We start from the raw sequence: 18,816 nt of genomic DNA, 5'->3' as shown, positions 1-18,816 counted from the left end.
AGAAAGAAAAAGATTTAGACTCTCTTAATCTGAAGAGTGTCTTTTTCTCTATCACAAATAGTTTTAACAAATCAGAGGTAGTGTTAGTGTTGCGATCAATTTATTTTCCATTCTTGAATGAAATAGGCTACCATTTTTTTATTTCCACTGCAACTGGACAGCCCACAGGCCACCGTGTTGTTTTCTCTTCTCTCTCTCTTTTACACCTGGCAATGCCGCTAATTCTTCAAGCAGCTGAGAAGGCAACTCCAGTCCATCCAACCCATCCATGATGTTGTTTCCCCAGGTTTAAAATGCTCCTGGGACCCTTTCCCTTTGTCAGCATACAGACTGGGTAAACATCAGTCCCTGGTTGTCTGGAAAACAAGCACAATGTCAACCCTGAAGCTGACTTGACCGAAGCCATCTTGGAGCTTCAGTGTTGCCTCAGGTCAGGTCAGCTTCAGGGTTGACACACAACCTGGGTCCTTTTCTGGAGAACAGCTGGTCAACAGCATCCCGGAAGCTCATTTCAGGAGTGATCCCTGCCTGCCTGGCCCGCTGATTTGGAGGCTATTTTTGGTCCTCCTCACCCCAGTCTTACACAGCCCGGAAAGGGCTCAAGATTACAATGCAGGGAGGCATCTCCAGGATGTCTGCTTTGCTGGTCTCTTGGTGCTCCTAGCCAGACCTCGACTTGCCTTCCCATTCTTTAGAAATAGTTGGAGAGGTAGCCTACGTGACCATGCTGGCTAGCTTTGTTGCTTTCTGTTTGGCAGCTATTTTGGGCTGACAAGCCGTGTGCAAAGTGTTAACTAATTGAATCATCATGTTTCACATTTGACCACAGAAGATGGCAGTGGTGGAAGAGGGGGAGCATTTCGTGGACCAAGTAAGTGTGTGCAGATGCTGTCATAAGGTTGCTTTTAAAATTTATTTCTTGGCAATTGTGTGCCGGTAATGAGTTGTTTTGATTGTTGTCATTCTTGGCAAAAAGAGGATTCCTCCTGGTTTGTAGGTAAATGTGTATGTAGATCTGTTTGCTTCATTATTTGAGTGTTTTTTCAAGGTTTACCTCTAAAGCAAGCTAGTCAAGGTTTTGTTCTCTGCCCTCTGTTTCCCAACCCTCCAAAAAGTTGCAAGGGGGTGTTCTGCTTACTGCATAGAAGATGCGTGGAAGAAATGTAAAAGGATATGTTTGTGTCAAAGAAAAGGCCTAAAGTACCTCTGACGCGCATCCTATTTTTCATTGCGTGGTCTTTCTTGAGAGAGCTCTGATGACCTTCCTCTATAAAACAATTGCACCTGATTTAACTGAAATGCGCATTGTTAATATGGAGCTAGAGCTGCTGAAGTTAAAGTTATAAAATCTGCCAAATTTAAGGATCCTGAATGACCTTCTAGATCAAACTTGGGTGAAAAAGAGGGATTTTTTTGTCCAATTCTTCAAATGATCCTTAGAGCATGAATCTCTAAACCTACTTTTGGCAATGAGTGAGATGGTTGGGACTGCAGGGGAACATTAAGTATTATTCCTTTGTAGCAGCTTGATTGTCAAGGCTCAGTCACCCTGAGTGAAGTTGGTTATCCACTGGTATTACTGATATGAGGATAAGGACTTTTCAAAGATCAACAGTGCTTATAGGAGAAATGATGATTTCCCTGGGTGACAAAAATATTTCAGAGTGAATACAACCATATTTTCTTATGCAACTTCATGACAATTGCAGCAAAATATCCACTCTTAATAACTGTGTGGGATAAATGCTGATTTATGACTATTGTTCTAATATTCGTGCATCTTAATGTGGACATGCTCAATGGACCAGTTCTAAGAATGACATGTAGTGATGGACCACATGTAGCTCTTACCCAGATGTTCCATGCAGATATATTATTAGTGGTAGGGAGTTCCACTGACGAAATTGGGGGGGGGGTTGCTCTGTAGGAAAAGTGTTGTTATATCCAAGGAAAGAAAAGAAAAAAGAAAAGAAAAGCTCAAGAAACTTGTTTAAAAGAGAGTGTTGCGATGTAAAATGCCCCTCTAAGGTAATATGGAAAATAAACATATTGCATCTGAAATTATTTTTGCAAGCATATCTTTGAAAGTGACTTTACTTGTTGGATGACCCTTCCTAGTTAAGAGCAAAGTGCTACCTGGTAAGGCTTGACTCCCAGTGATTGTGTGAACTGAGACATTTGAAAGATAGGAGCGTATCTCACAAGGCATTTCTAAACTTTTCTTGTAAGCTAAAAGAGACCGCTAGATGGCCGCCTGTTAGTCATGGCATTTACAGTATTTCTCCTCAGGGTTTTTTATGCCACCTACTGGTGGGACTCTGAAGTTTCTGTGTCTCTCTGTTGCCATCTAGTGGTCATCTTGCTAGGACCCCTAACCCAGAAGCTGCTGGCCAAGAGAGGTTTGAAGGCTCATCCATGTGCAGAGAGTGTGGACTTTGACAGGAAGAGAGGGCTCGGACCTTTGCTCATAAGCAGACTGAAGTATCTTGCTCATCTTTTTTTTCCCTGCCTAAAAACAGAATACTGATGAAATGGTAGGAGGGTATAGTTTTTTTGGTGAAATACTATCAGAATATCCCCTTCCCTTCCCTTCCCTTCCCTCCCCTCCCCTCCCCCTACAATATAAAGGAAGGCTGCTTTGGTTAGAACTGCTTGTGTTGGCTTTAACTTACTGGCTTAAGTGTCTATTTCTTATTTATCCGCGTTTGCTAAATCCTTAGCTGTATAGAAACGCTGAGCATACAGAAGAAAAGTGAAGCAGGACCTCAGAAGGCCTTCTGCCTTTCCACCCAAAAACGGCCAATTTGAGGCCAGCTTTCTTGGAAGAGATGTCCTGGTGGGATCAGGTTTCTGGCCTTCCGCAGGCTGAAGCTGCCCGACCTGCCTGCCTGCTGCTTTCCGTCGAATGTGTACAGAAGGGCTGGGTTGAGGCTGACATGGTCCTGCCCTAGACAGAGGCTCCGAGAGTGCATTGACCTGCTCCCTGTTCATGGGCAATACTGCTGCTCTGGCATTTTACTAGCGACTCAGCAAATGCTGCGTTCTCTCCCCTGAGTGCACGGAGACATGGCGTGCGCAGAGGACACCACGGGCAACGCAAGCTGAACCATGGCGAGGAGTGAATCCACAGGGGTACGGTACTTCTTTGCTTCTAGCAGGGAGTTGTGGTGAATAAGCATTGTAGATTTATGCTTATGAGTAAGCTTCAAGTGTGCTAAAAGGGACGCCCGTGCCTGATCCACAGATTCAGGGAGTTCCGCTTGGTAGCCCTTTGGAAGGATGTTCTGGAGAAATCCTTGATAGGGTGCAGCACGCATCGGAGTAGCTACCAGAGATTTATGATGATTCTGTGGATTGGGGAAGTTGTCAGATCAATTATAGACTGCAAGCAATTATATTACTGGGAGATTTGCTGAGATGAATAATTGAGATCAGAAGTGTTTATAGGAAGCCATGTTTTAAAAGCTAAAGAATGTTATGTGATGATTCACCTAAACACAACATTTATCCGGCTGTTGAATTTTTTTCCCCATCTGAAAAATGACAATGCGTTTGAAAGAGAGAGAAAGTATTTCCAGAACTGGCAGAGGTTGCTGTTACAAATAGATCTTTTCCTGTAAAACCTAATTTTAACCCCTGCTCATCATCTATGCTTTTTCCTCCTGTGTGCTAACTGGAATGCAGTTGGTCCTCTTCCTTTAAAACATCAAGAAAGCACATGGCTAGCTTACTGTGTACCATTCTGGAATGCTAAAATTAAGCTACTGTTCGGGTGATGACAGACATAAAGCATTGCTAAGTATCCCAAATCATATTTTACTATGCACAAATAAAGAGGTTGCATATTTAAATTAAAGTGGAAAATTCAGAAGGAATCTGGAATAATATCCCACCACATATTCCTTGGGTACTAATTGAAACTCCTTCTTAGCCTTTTTTAAAAAAAGGGAAGGGATGCATGACCTTTGACCATATTAGGGGCACAACTCCCCCTCCCATACTTTTTGTGGCTCTAGGAGCTCTTCAGCCTCCCTCCCCCAATTAAGCAACCATACCAAATATCAGTGATTGGCTTTTCTGGCATTATAAGGCTTATTTTATTATTTTTAAGTATTTATTGTTGTTGCTGGTGGTGTGTGTGTGTCTGTGCGTGCATGTGAGCCTTTGAATCAGTTTAGATTCTTGGCAACTGCCTGGCAAGTCTTTGAAGGTTTCTTGATGGCATTTCTGGGAGTAGTTTGTTCTGGTCTGACTAGGTGGTCCAGTGACTAAGACATTGAGCTTGTCGATCAGAAAGGTCGGCAGTTCGGCGGTTCGAATCCCTAGTACAGATTTCCTGCATGAGCAGGGGGTTGGACTAAATGACCTCCAAAGTCCCTTCCAACTCTGCTACTATTACCCATAGGGTGAAGAGAGAGGGACAGGCCCAGAGTCTCACAGCTGCTTCTGTCCCCAAGGTGGGACTAGAACTCGCAGTCTCCCAGTTGCTCATTTGGTGCCTCCTTTTGTTGTTGTTAGTTGCGAAGTTGTGTCCGACCCAGCACGACCCCATGGACAACATTCCTCCAGGCCTTCCTGTCCTCTACCATCCTCTGGAGTCCATTTAAACTCATGCCGACTGCTTCAGTGACTCCATCCAGCCACCTCCTTCTCTGCCGTCCCCTTCTTCTTTTGCCCTCAATCTTTCCCAGCATGAGGCTCTTCTCCAGTGAGTCCTTCCTTCTCATTAGGTGGCCAAAGTATTTCAGTTTCACCTTCAGGATCTGATGCCTCTAACAGCCCTCTTTTAAACCTTAAACGAAGCTTAAGCCATTCAGATAACTCTATAAACTCTGCCTCTTGCAGGTGGAACAAATCTAGACAATACAGCCTTATGTGGCATGGAAAAGCACAGAACCTGGTATAACACTTGGCACTATTACATGCATGTAACTGCTTGATAAATGAGTTGTTCTTATTGACTTAGTGTCCTACTTAAGTCCGCATTGACATACTTGACTTACAAATTGCCCCAAACTAGCAGAGTCAATGTTTGGTTGAGAAGACTTTGTCCCTAAAAGTTTTCAGGAGGGGGCCAGGTGATAAGATGCGTGTTGTGAAGTTGTGATATCAACCCTGTCACTTATTTGTTGATGCTGATGCTGAGATGTTGTGACACAAGCACAATGGGGCAGTGCTTCCATCACAACAGTAGGTTTTGTTGTTTCAGTGTCATTGTGGCTAGAAACAGCTTTGTTGAGTCAACTCACGGTGGGACTGCTGTAATGCACTCTGAATTGCCCCTGAAGGCTGCCTGGAAGCCATCGATGGTCCAGAATGAGGTGGCATGGACAATGTTGGCATGCCTTGTTACCCACAAGTGACCCCACTGCATTGCTTCCAATTTGTCTGGCATGAATGTGTGCTCTGGATTGTTCAATCAAACAATACCATTGTTTTAGACTTCTCTGTCACAGCACCTAACCCATGAACAAGATCCCCCCTCCAAGGACTGTGCCACCCTCACCTGGATGACATCCCAGATGTCTCTAAACATCTGGATATTGTTGGCTCTGTTTTCTGTTCAAGGGGCTGGATTAAGATGCAAAGGGTTTTCTTTCAGTTAGTTCCTCTTTATTGTTTCTTATTTTTAATGTAAGTCACTCAGAGTCATGTTCCCATGTTTGGGATCAGACGTTCTAAATTAAACAAACAAACAAACAAACAGCTGTTTCTAAATTAAATTTGTGCATGTATCTACTGGTTTTCTTCAAATAGCTTTATTGTACTTCTTAAATGTGAGAGTGTTCCACAATGGAGAAATTCTGCAGGTAACTGACCTTTCCCTTTTACATGGTGTGTAGAAGCACCTGCTTTATTCTGCAGTAGGAGTTTCTTCTTTTTTTGCAAGAAGAAAGTATCGTAAGGGTACAAAGATTTCTTCCCATAGAATATTGATGGTCTAGGAACAAGTTCATTCCTCCAAAATAAAGTTATTTTTCCACTTCCACAGGGAAATCAAAATGAGCTCCATGCTAGGACAGGAGCCAGAATATGTCCTGGCTGAGAACAATGAGATTGTGCTAGAGATTTCCCTGCACAACAATGCTAAAATGGGCCAGAGAGCTAAACAGTAACCAAGCACTCTTTTGTAAATCCAGTACAATGGCAGTCATGCTGAATGTTGAAATTAACACAAAAATTACTGCTATATATGCGGAATAGTATTTTGTTTCATTAATTAAAAGTATACGATTTTTTTATGTGTTATGGCGAGGGTCAAAAATATTTATTTGGGACCCAGAGATTGGCTGATCATGAGATCCTCAAAAGTAAAGTCCTTTAGTTTGGATAAGATTCCCTGCATCATGGTTTTCAAACATTTCTCTCCTGATGTATTTAGCTTGCGTGGACCAAGCTGTGGTCAAAATGTTGACTTAGAACAGTTCATTTAGCGACGGTTCGAAGTTATAACATCACTGAAAAAAATGACTTATGGCTGTTTTTCACACTTATAACCATTATAGCGTTCCCCAGGGTCATGTGATCAAAATTCAGATGGTTGGGAACCAGCTCATGTTTATGATGGTTGCAGTGTCCCGGGGTCATGTGATCCCCTTTTGTGACCTTTTGACAAGCAAAGTTAATGGGGAATCCAGATTCACTTAACAACAGTTACCAATTTAACAAGGGCAGCGATTTACTTAACAACTGTGGCAAGAAGGGTCATAAAATGGGGCAAAACTCATTTAACAGCTGTCTCACTTAACAACAGAAATGATGGGCTTAACTGTGGTCATAAATCGAGGACTACCTGTATTTGCCTAAAAATGAATGAACCAAGCCAACAAACCATTTTCTGCAATATTTAGAAAACCCTTGGCAGATGTAGGTTGTCTTGAGACCCGGAAGCCTTAAAACGAATGGTGACCTTTAGGAGAGGGACTGGAGGTTTGGTCAGGAGAATTTATTTCCTGGACTTGCCAAGCTGTCCTCGTTGTATGACCAGGAGCAAATCCTTTACTTTCTTCTGTCGGAGAATAATGGCTACTCTTGTACCTTTTCAACCTCCAATACCAGGCAAGGTGCTACCGAAAAAGCTACAGAATTCCTTTCCTGTTTCACTGAAGGCGTATCTAACTGATATCTACATGGATGTTAAAATTTTGTATTGCAAGTATCATAACGCAGCATATACCCAACAGGGAGTAATAAAATATAAATAATAAAATATATAACAAAGAGGTACCTCATTATATCTAATTGTGGACGTTATGCTAATGCTTAACGTTGATTCCAAATGTAGGTATAGGATCTGGGTGTGATGGCAGTTATATAAATGTTCCACATCACAAAATTCAGATTGCAGCTCACGCTTGGTTTTCAAACTCTTTATTTTCTCTTCTTTTTCTTTCTCTTACAGTCTGACACCAATGCAAGCTACCTACGAGCAGCCCGAGCAGGCAACTTGGAAAAAGCTCTTGACTACTTAAAGAATGGAGTGGACATCAACATTTGTAATCAGGTTGTAGAAATATTTCATTCGCACATATTTTGTTTTTACCACTAGCCTGTGTTTGTGTCTGTGTCTTGAGGGTGCCTGTCCAAGAGTTTAGGACAGCCTCCTCCAGGATAAACTAGATGTTCTTCTGCCAAAGCTGTCTGGGGATTATGGGAATTAAAATCCAGCTCACTTAGAGGGCTTGAGGTTCACTTAAGCAGTCAAAACAGCATATTTCATGTCCACTGGGTATTATTATTATGTTGATGATGTTGATGATAATAATAATAATAATTTTGAATAATTATTATTCAAATAATAATAATAATTAATAATTATTATTATTTTGAATAATTATTTTGATTGAAAATGAGCATGCAAAAGTACTGTGGGATTTCTGAATACAGACTGATAAAGTTTTGGAACACAATACCCCGGATATCACGATTGTGGAAAAGAAAAAAGTGTGGATAGTCAACATTGCTATACCTGGTGACAGCAGAATCGATGAGAAACAACTTGAAAAAGTCACCAGATATCAAGATTTGAGAATCGAATTGCAGAGACTCTGGCATAAACCAGTGTAGATGGTTCCAGTGGTACTCGGCACACTGGGAGCTGTGCCTAAAGACCTAGGCAAGCACTTAAAAGCAATTGGCGCTGACAAGATCACCATTGGTCAGCTGCAGAAGGCCACCTTACTGGGATCTGCTTGCATAATCTGCCGATACATCATGCAGTCCTAAACGCTTGGGAAGTGTTCGACTAGTGATCTGTGATACGAAATCCAGCATAGTTATCTCGTTTGCTGTGTATACTGTCATTTTGTGTAAATAATAATAATAATAATAATAATAATAATAATAATAATAATAATAATAATAATAATAATAATAATAATAATAATATGATTACTGGACAAAAATTAATAATAGTTTCTCCTAAACAGGTGGATGGGTGGATGGAGGGAGGGATGGAGGGATGGAAGAAAGAGCGAGAAAAAGGAAGGAAGGAAGGGAGAGAGAGAGAGAGAGAAAGAAAGAGAAAGAAAGAAAGAAAGAAAGAAAGAAAGAAAGAAAGAAAGAAAGAAAGAAAGAAAGAAAGAAAGAGAAAGAAAGAAAAAGATCTTAGTTGGGGAAAATATGTGGTAAGAAAGAACAGTAATATTCATATGTTTTAAGGCTAGAGTCCCATACATCTAAACTAAGCCCCATTGAACCTCAATCAATCCAAATAGAGCTGGAAGGGACCTCGGAGGTCTTCTGGTCCAATCCTCTGCTTGAGCAGGAGATCCTATACTATGTCATACAGGTGGCTGTCTTTCTCTTAAAAACCTCCAATGATGAAGTTCCGACAACTTCTGAAGGCAACTTCTGTTCCACCGGTTAATAGTGGATTCCTCACTGTTAGAAGTTTTTCCTTAATTCTAGATTGCTTCTCTCCTTGATTAGTTTCCATCCATTATTTCTTGTCCTCCCTTCTGGTGCTTTGGAAAATAAGTTGACCTCTCTTCTTCGTGGCAGTCCCTCAAATACTGGTATACTGCTATCATGCCACCCCTAATCCTTTTTTTTTTCTAGATTATTGAAACCCAAATTCTGCACCCATTCTTCATATATTTTATTCTTCAGGCCTTTAATCATCTTAGTTGCTCTCCTCTACACTTTTTCCAAAGTCTCAATATCCTTTTTGTAATATGGTGACCAAAACTGGATGCAGGATTCCAGGTGTGGTCTTACTAAGGATTTATAAGGCAGTACTAATACTTCACATGATTTTGATTCTATGCCTCTGTTTATACAACCAAGGATTGTATTAGTTTTTTGGCTGCTGCACCACACTGCTGGTTTATGTTTAAATGATCATCTACTAGGATTCCAAGGTCCCTCTCACAGTTAGTGTTTTTGAGCCAGGTTTTGCCTAATCTGTACTTGTACCTTTGATTTTCCTGCCCAGGTGTAAAACCTTGCTTTTCTCCATATTAAATTTTATATTGTTGGATAGGGTCCATTGTTCAAATCTTGTCAAGATTTTTTTGCATCCTGAGTTTGTCTTCTGGGGTGTTGGCTTATTCCTGCCAGTTTAGTGTCATCTGCAAATTAGATGAGTTCTCCTTCTATCCCCTCATCTAAGTCATTTATGAAGATATTGAAGAGTAATTGACCTAAGACAGAACTTTGTGGTACCCCACTGCTTACTTCCTTTTATGCAGATGTAGTACCATTAAGTATTCCATTAAGTACCTAGTAGGATTTACTTCCCTAGATTGCATTTGAAACTTCTGCTGAACCCTAGAACTTCTCTTCAAGTTACCCTCAGTAGGTGCTGCACCATATTGTATTATTATTATAGCTTTAAGGTCAGCACTTTGGAACATAATGTGTGCCTATTAAGGTGTTTAATCTACATTACAACTTGAAATTAACTCCTCTGGATTTTATGGAGATACACTAATATCAAAGATATGATTCCATCTTTGCTTGACAGGAGAAATTGGTTGGTTTTGATACATGGGGTATATTTGTATTGATTACAAATGAATTGGGTGCTGAGATTTCCATACAGAAAAGTACTTAGTCCTTTGTTTATTATGTATTTATTTATTTATTTGATTTCTATACCACCCTTCTCCCGAAGGACTCAGGGCAGTTTACAGCCGGGATAAAACAACATGAACAAAAATTAAAACATTTTTAAAAACTGATTCTAAAATATTGGCCACAATAGTTAAAACTGTCATAAAACCCACATAAAATCACCATAATTAAAATTGCGTTAGGCCAGACTCTGGAACAAAAAGGTTTTAAGTTCGTGTTTAAAGGTCCGGAGGTCAGGGAGTTGACGCAACCCCGGAGAGAGCTCATTCCAAAGAGCAGGAGCCCCCACAGAGAAGGCCCTCCCCCTGGGGGTCGCCAGTCGACATTGTTTGACTGACGGCACCCTGAGGAGTCCCTCCCTGTGGGAGCACACAGGTCGGTGGGAGGCTATTGGTGGCAGTAGGCGGTCTCGTAAATAACCGGTCCTATGCCATGGAGCGCTTTGGTACTCTAGTCATGGATACCATCTTAAAGTAGGAAGGCTGAAACCCTGACAGTACAGTTTTAAGAATTAAGTGGGACTTCCGGCTGAGGAATATGCATGGGAGTCTCATTTCAGTGGCACCTGTAAGGTGAAGCTCTCATTTGGAAATGAAACAGCCCATGTGTTTTTGCAGAGGTTGCCCTGTGGCCTCCCTGGGCATGGTGCCCATCAGTGATGCTCCAAAACTGATAACTTCCAGAATTCTCTGCCAACATAGGAATGTTCTCTCTTCAGTACATTTGATGGAAAGGTTGCTGACTATCATCCATGTTCATCACATGTAAAACATAAGGATAATTGCACTACGTTTTCTGTTGGACTGATGATGCATTGGATTGCAAAGGGAGTAAATAATGAATTAAGTAAGGGACACGGTGGCTCAGTGGCTAAGATGCTGAACTTGTCAATCAAAAGGTCAGCAGTTCAGCCATTCGAATCCCTAGTGCTGCATAATGGGGTGAGCTCCCGTTACGTGTCCGTTACTTGCTAACCTAGCAGTTTGAAAGCACATAAAAAATGCAAGTAGAAAAATAGGGACCACTTTTGGTGGGAAGGTAACAGCGTTCTGTGTGCCTTTGGCATTGAGTCACACCGGCCACATGACCACGGAGACGTCTTCGGACAGCTCTGGCTCTTCAGCTTTGAAATGGAGATGAGCATCGCCCCCTAGAGTTGGGAATGACTAATACATATGCACGAGGGGAACCTTTACCATTACCATAAGTAATGAATTAGAAAGATAAGCCATTCCTTCCTTCCTTCCTCTCTCCCTCTCTCCCTCCCCCCCCTTCACTTTCTCAGCTTCTTTCCCTCAAGTTCTCATCATGCTGGAATGTGACCTTTAGGCCTCTTGAGTTATCATCTGTTGTTCTGAGCGCCCTGCATCAATCTCTTCTCTTCCCTTTTCTCTTTATCAGAATGGGCTGAATGCTCTCCATCTCGCTTCCAAAGAAGGCCACGTAGAAGTTGTGTCAGAGCTGATCCAGAGAGGCGCCAATGTGGATGCAGCAACCAAGGTCTGCAGCTGGTATCTGAAACTTGCATTGCTCTCCTGCTCAGGCTCCATGCCTGCGGAGGGCAACTAAAGGAAGAAAAAGGCCTTAAGCCTTTAAGCCGAGATGGGGGAGGTGTAGAGGAAAGGGAAAATGTTTTGGGGAAGGTAGAGATGTTGTTTCAGAGACCAGAACTAGGCAAAGGCTGGTCAGGAGATGAATCTGTCTCATTTCAGCTTCCTGTAATGTCTGTGATTATGAAGAACTAGACCAGGGGCCTCCAATCTTGGCAACTTTAAGCTTTGCTGGCTGAGGAATTCTGGAAGTTGAAGTCCACAAGTCTTAAAGTTTCCAAGATTGGAGACCCCTGGACTGATAAAATACCATAGTTCTCTTAACATGCTTTGCTGAAAAGCCACAGCTGCACAGTGGTTTACCATTCCCACAATCGGTGTCCTACAATACCCTGAGCCCAAAGGCCACTGTCAACTCGCAAAGCTTCCCTGGCCTGCTCTCGAGGCCAGGGGGGATGGGAAACCGGTGAAATGGCACAACAGCCAAAGATAGATGCATATTCCATGCTTATCTCTCTCAAGGCCCTATCCAGGGATTACTTACAGCAGCCGAGGGGAGTGACCTCTACAACCCGCGAAATTGCTCCATTGGCGAATGTGATTGATGACACATTCATCAGGGAGGGGGAGAAATCGTAGGGTCAGAGCTGGCGTCATTTGGGAACCTGTGACATGAAGCTCCTAATAAATAACTGGATTTCTTTTGAAGCTTGGCTCAAGATTCATGATTTAATTAGGGCATCCATCAGAACCCTGACAGCCACATCCCAGTCAAGTGGTTTTGGATCTCAAAGACCTTGAATTGGACCACCACTAGGCCTGGAAAGGCTTTGTAATGACAGCTGTGTCGGTGGCCAGTGCCAATATGTTCAAGAGCAGCAATCCAATGTTTACAAGAGGAAAGGAAGAGAATTTGGCCATGGGTTCAATTAAATGTCAGAGTCAGCACCACTAAATCTCCAGTCGGGCAGTTTGAAATATTTTGCACCCTCCTAAACAGTCAGAACCTCCCTGTTGCCCGATTGTTCCATAGTAACCGACTCCCCAGCACTCGGCTGTGTTTGTGCAGAGTCGCCATTTTCATTCTCCTTCAAGGTCTCCGAAGAAGGGCTGGCACGGTTCTTCTGCAGCAGCAGCACACCTGCAGACCTGGGCCTGGGCCCGGTGGAGGGCAGCAGGAGAGGCAGAGCTAATAGCTCACACTAGAAGAGAAGCAGGATGGGTGCAGCACACAGTGGCAATATCAGAATGAAAAATGGGAAATTAAATATATCTGCAAATGAAAAAATAAAATCAAAGGATAAGAATGTTGCATTTCACCTTGTAATGCCAACTTAGAGTCCGGTGTAATATGAATAAATGGCAGAAATCTCAGGTTTGCAAGACTGTTAAGATCAAAAGGAATGCAGAAGTTTTCCTATCTAATTTGAATTATCTATGACAGGGATGGCTAACCTTCTCCGGACCAAGTGCCCAAAGTGGGCGCCTGAATCCCCAAAATGCAATGTGCCTCCCCATGCATGCGCCCCGCCCCCACGCATGTATGCTCCCGTGCCCCACCCCCTGCACATACCCCACCCCCGCATGTGCCCCACCCCCATATATGTGCACACGCGCCCTGCCTCCTGCATATTTGCGGCACAGACCCGACGACCAGTTGGCCAGCAGAAGGCACATGGGCATGCGCGGCAGAGCTGAACTGGGGTGATGGCTCGTGTGCCCACAGAGACAGCGCTGCGTGCCACCTGTGGCACATGTGCCATAGGTTTGCCATCACGGATCTTTGGTTTGTCACAGCTAGAGACAAAAGATTATAAACCTTGACTGTGGCTAAAAGAAATACAGCAGCTCCAATAAACTCCAGCAGTCTAATAATGTCTCTGTTGTGTCTGCGCCCCCACCACCCGAGCCGGGCCTGCTGCCAGAAAGTGACTTGGACAGTGAGGGGGAAGGGCCGTCAGGACTTACCTTGGGAGCACCGGCTTGCCTGGCGCAGCTCCAGGAGCCAGAAACAGGCCAGGTGGAAGAGATAACGAGGCCTCCATCCCCTGACTCTTCCCCCCCCCCGCCAGGCCACACCTGCAGACCCAGCTGATGGCAGTCAGGCTTGGTTTTGTGGGCAGGAGAGGAGGGAACAACAGAAGCAAGGGTGGGGCAGGCCTAGGAAGTGCTGAGTCATGGAGCCACACCCCACAGGATATAAAAGGCAGCCAGAGCTGCTGTGTCTCTTTGTAACAGGCAAATCCACTGATTAAGAGCTGAAGTTTGTTTCTAGGCGACTCACCAGCGTTGTGGAAGATAACAGAGGCTCTTGGCAGACGCTGGCTATTCTGCTGCCAGAGCTGATAGTGATGGCTAATTAAGCCATCATTCGGACGGAGGCGAGGGAGGACAGAACAGTCTCATTTTTTGTGAAAGAATCGTCCTTTCCCTAAAGCCCTGACATCTTTGTGCAAAAAGAGGTCACACCAGTTGTGCAAGTGCCTGTGTCATTTCCATTGTAGCATCTTGCCATGCCTCAGATGCTACCGTTTGCCCACTAAGGATACCCACAGGGTGCATATGCTGGGCCGTTTTCAAATCACAGTTTGTGGTAATTCCCACAGCCCACCGAAGCTAAGAGTTTGTATCCTGAGAATTAACTTCATGGGAACCCACGTTCCCCAAATTATCTAGTGAATTCTCTTTCGCAGTGTGTCTCCTCCTGAAGCTCAGTGAACTGTTGAAGCAGAGGCGCTTGTTCCTCGGTGCCTAAATCTCTAGTGGGTCAGATCCCAGAGCTGTCCAGTTATGCACAGAATCCCTGCGTGGGTCATCTGGGGACCGCTCAGCTGTAAACAGGCTCATTGGCGTCTTCCTGCTGCCCCTGTAGCTGGAGAGCCTGGCAGTTTTCACATGCCATTCTCATCTCTCCTTACAGAAAGGAAACACAGCTTTGCACATTGCATCCTTGGCTGGGCAGACCGAGGTGGTGAAGGTGCTGGTGACAAATGGGGCCAACGTCAATGCACAGTCGCAGGTAAAGTCATATTCACTTGAACCCTGTTCTGCTGGCGGGCGGGCGGGCAGGCAGAGGGGATGACTTTACCTTCTCTCCCTTTCTTACCAAAGTCCTTTAACCTCTTTGCTTTCCTCATGTAGCTTCCCTGGAATTAACGTTGGAAGCCATCGGGCAAAAGTGGTGGGATTCAAATACTTTAACAATCGGTTCTCTGCCCTAATGAGTGGCTAGGTGGGCGTGGCCAGGGGCTGTGATAGACAGCACTTGGCCTCCTGCACCCTCCTGGGAGCAAAAACGGGCCACTGGGGAGCACCCCTGCGCCCAGTTTTGGGCTTAGTAGGCCTCCGTGCAGCCTCCTGAGAGCCAAAACAGGAAACAGGGGGGCCGCACCACACCCTCCTGTACCCCGTTTTGGGCCTAGTAGGCCTCCCTGAAGTGTCCTGGGAGCCAAAACAGGGTGCGTGGGATTCCTGGAAGGGGCGGGACAGGAAAGGGCGGGGCCAGCCAGCAATTTAACAACCAGTTTGCCCAAACCAGCTGAATCCCCCACTGGGCAAAACATATTGCATCAAATTGTGAATATAAACCAAATTTTGCAGTTACTGTTTCCTTTCTCCCTATTAGAAGAATAAAAATCTCCCCAGCTCAGATACCAGGGAAAATCAGCATATAGTATGTATCTGATTGTGGGAAGGAGGACATCAGGAGGACATAGTGGGGCTGTCCGGTGCTTTGGATTTAATTCCAAAAAGGTGCCTTGGAATATTCAGGAATTCAGGCATGCCACCTTTCAAGCAGTTGCCTCTTTTCCTATGAGGACCTGCCAGCTATAGAGGACAGCCATGCAATGTCAGAAGAAGATGCAGCTGATTTAAAGGGTGACAAATAGGAGCAATGTATTTTCTGGAACTGAGTTTGAAGTATGCCTGGAAGCATCATCCATTTAAACCTCCATTAAGGTTTATTGTTTCATGCCCGGTCACTTAATCTATACTGTGCCTTTGGCCCAATGCAGAAGGTACCTCACAAAATAAATCATCATTAACATTTAGTCAAACTATTTAAACATCAAAAGACGAAATGGTAATGAGACTACAGATAAAGTACCCGTAAGATCAGAGTAGGTCACATGGCTATGACAAACGCAGTTAGAACAACAGAGAAAGTTTGCCCAAATATCAGCTGATCCTGACTCTCATGGAGTCTGTCAAACATTATGGGTGAAAAAGCCATTTAACAAAGACTTTATTTTCATTGGCTGTGGAAGGTGGGACAATTTTTCGCTGCCTTTTTTCTTGACCCAGCTTAGGTTGGCCAAAGCAGGGGTCTCCAACCTTGGCAACTTTAAGTCTGGTGGACTTCAACTCCCAGAATTCCCCAGCCAGATTAAAGTTGCCAAGATTGGAGACCCCTGGGCCAAAGGACACATTTCTATCTCATTCTGATTGCTCAAACTGATTCCTCCGTTTGTGGTTGTGTTCAGCTTCATCAGCTGCCATCCAGTTAAGGAGGAAGAGCTCAGCACTTCCTGTCCATCTCATTCACTGGAAACCAATGAAGTTGTTCCTCAAATGTTCTTGAGTTTGACAGCTGTTGTCCTGCTGTTTGCCCTTGAGCAAACAGGGGTCTCTCAAGGAAAAGATTGTCAGAACCAAATATCTGCAGCCCAGAAAAAGGGGTGTCCTCACACATCTCCTTCCTTGTCTGGAGCCTGTCCGAGTCACGTTGTTTACTTCTCTGCTTCAACATTTCTCCCATTACAATTTTTAGCTAAGACCCACCAAGGATCTGATTGTGGCTTATGGCTTCCGTATTCATCCAAGTGTATCCTACACTTTTTCAACAGGATTAGTTTGTACCACATTTTAGTGGGAAGCATAGATTCTCAATTCTTTGCTGTGAGGATGTGAGGAAACACTCTTAAGAATAACAGAGTTGGAAGGGACCTTGGAGGTCTTCTAGTCTTCCCTAAAGCTGGTGTTGAATGTCTTAGTTTTAGTGTTTCCTCTTTCCTTCTCTTCTAAGGAAGAGACTGCAAACACAATATTGTTATGCCAGATGGGAACATCCAGGCTGAGGGGAGGGAGTTGTGATCTCATAGTACTAACTCTCCTCTATTTTTACTGGTGACATATCACAGAAGTATGTAAGGGAAGAACTTATCCCATGATTTCCTTATGAATGTTTCATCCATGGGCATATCATGGCGAGCTGTGCCCATCTCTAGAATAAGAGCTGGCCATTTGCAAGAGTCTAACTATCTACAGACATCAATTCAGGGTTTAATCCTTTGTTTTTATGATTGAGTTTGCTCAGAAACTTAATTTTTAAATCAGGGACATTGTTGTGTGGACAAACTGAACACATAATGTTCTCGCTTGCTTTTCCAGGTAAAAGAAAAGAAATATGTGTGTGTTCATCTCTTTTTGTACTCTGTCAATTAAAAAGGATATTTTTAAGATAGAGAAGCATTGAAAAACACGTTTCCGAAATTGGCTGAGTTCTCAGTGTGAACTTGGCATTGGTTACTTGCTTCAGACTTCTATAATCTTGTACCTTCCAAGATGTGTGGGATTCTGAAAAATTTCTGTGTTTTTTCCTGTCCCCCCCCCCCCAGAATGGCTTCACACCACTGTACATGGCAGCCCAAGAAAATCATTTGGAAGTGGTTAAGTTTCTTCTTGATAATGGAGCTAGCCAGAGCCTCGCCACTGAGGTAAATACTCATATATAAACTTTGCCAAAATATTAAATATATTGTATGATCATGTTATATAAAATAAATGAAGATGATTAGGGGTGAGCCAAGGTCAGATTTGCCTTGTAAGTACTATCCCAAGAGCTGTTCTTAAAAAATAAAAAAAGGGCCCATAGGCGGCTGGCACCCAAACAATCTAACTTTTGCACATTGTTTTTATAGTATTCAACATCCTTCAACCCAACTTTGGTTGATCTCAAAGGACATAAGGAGGGTCAGATCCAGGAGTGGGAGATCACCCCAAAACCTAAGCCTTCCAGACCAGGGGTCTCCAACCTTGGCAAACTTTAAGCCTGGAGGACTGCAACTCCCAGAATGCCCCAGCCAGCTTTCTGGGAGTTGAAGTCCGCCAGGCTTAAAGTTGTCCTGGTTGGAGACCCCTGTTCTAGACCAGCCTGGAAAAGTTAATAAAAATCCAGGCCAAAGGATTTTAATTGTAACTGCTATGAGTCATTTCAGTTAGTGTTGTTGGTGTAACCGGGCAACATATTTTTCCATCCATAGCTACTGATCGTAAACAGGACCAGATGTACAACTTCCTCATGTTTCAGAGTGTAAATAAATTAAATGCCTAGAGACCCATACTATAGTTCTGATGAATGCTTATTTTCCCGAGTCCATGCATTAACATGCAAAAACATAACATGGTCTGTTTGGTTTTTTTCTGTTGTATTATGTGAATCCAATCAAAGGTGGCTTGGTAAACAAGTTAAAAGGAATCCAGGCTTTGTTACAGGGAAGAAGGGCCCACATTCACAAACTTCCAAATGTCCAGATTCTTTTCAGGAATTCAAGAAATTTAAAACCTCTGCCCAACGGAAGGCCCGGAGAGATGCTCTGTGCCACGCTTGTTGCCACCTTCTCCAGCATGAATTCCTTCAACTTTTTGCGCAGTGAATATCTGCTAAATTTGACCCACTCTGTTCAGGACCAAAAGGAGGAGATGATTATGCACAATGCGGGTTCATCATAATGATTGAATTCAGTTTGAGGTTCCGCCCTGTTCTTTGGACGACATTTTGGGAGCAGACTCCTCACCTGCGATCTAGATAGGTGGCTCTTGGCCAAGAAATCACAGGTGCAGCAGATGCATCAAGAGACATTTACAAGAAACCAAACAGCAGTTCTCAAGTCTGCACATTCCATATCACAATCCACTTCCCATCCAGTCGTCTGGCAACCCCCCATTATGTTACTGACTTGGCCACACACTTCATGCCCTAATCTTGAAGTTCCACTTTTGCCGAACTATATCGTGCCTTCAGCTTTAGCTTCAGTTCATTATATGATACCCTCTTTTACATTTCTGAGACAGTTATTGTTGACTGTAAAATCCCTTCAACTTTGTGGAGTAGGCACCATAACCCTTTTTTTTTTACAGGGAAATATAAAATAATTGCAACGGGAACCGTATGTATCGTTCTCTTCAG

At 43.5% G+C, this 18,816-nt stretch overlaps 1 protein-coding gene across 10 annotated transcripts in view; it reads left to right on the top strand.

Moving 5' to 3' along the window:
* The window catches only part of ANK3 (ankyrin 3), a 345,627-nt gene that overhangs the window by 187,216 nt on the left and 139,595 nt on the right, over positions 1-18,816 (top strand). For all 10 annotated transcript variants that reach the window (XM_058189397.1, XM_058189394.1, XM_058189398.1 and 7 more), the window contains 4 exons: positions 7,403-7,504; positions 11,479-11,577; positions 14,548-14,646; positions 17,246-17,344. In XM_058189397.1, the coding sequence (XP_058045380.1) occupies positions 7,403-7,504; positions 11,479-11,577; positions 14,548-14,646; positions 17,246-17,344 (399 nt within the window). The remainder of the gene's footprint in view (positions 1-7,402; positions 7,505-11,478; positions 11,578-14,547; positions 14,647-17,245; positions 17,345-18,816) is intronic.

The sequence above is a fragment of the Ahaetulla prasina genome, chromosome 6 (assembly GCF_028640845.1).
Source record: "Ahaetulla prasina isolate Xishuangbanna chromosome 6, ASM2864084v1, whole genome shotgun sequence".
Classification (NCBI taxonomy): Eukaryota; Metazoa; Chordata; class Lepidosauria; order Squamata; family Colubridae; genus Ahaetulla; species Ahaetulla prasina.
Note: the sequence above shows the minus strand (reverse complement) of the source record. Positions and strands in the feature narration are given on the sequence as shown.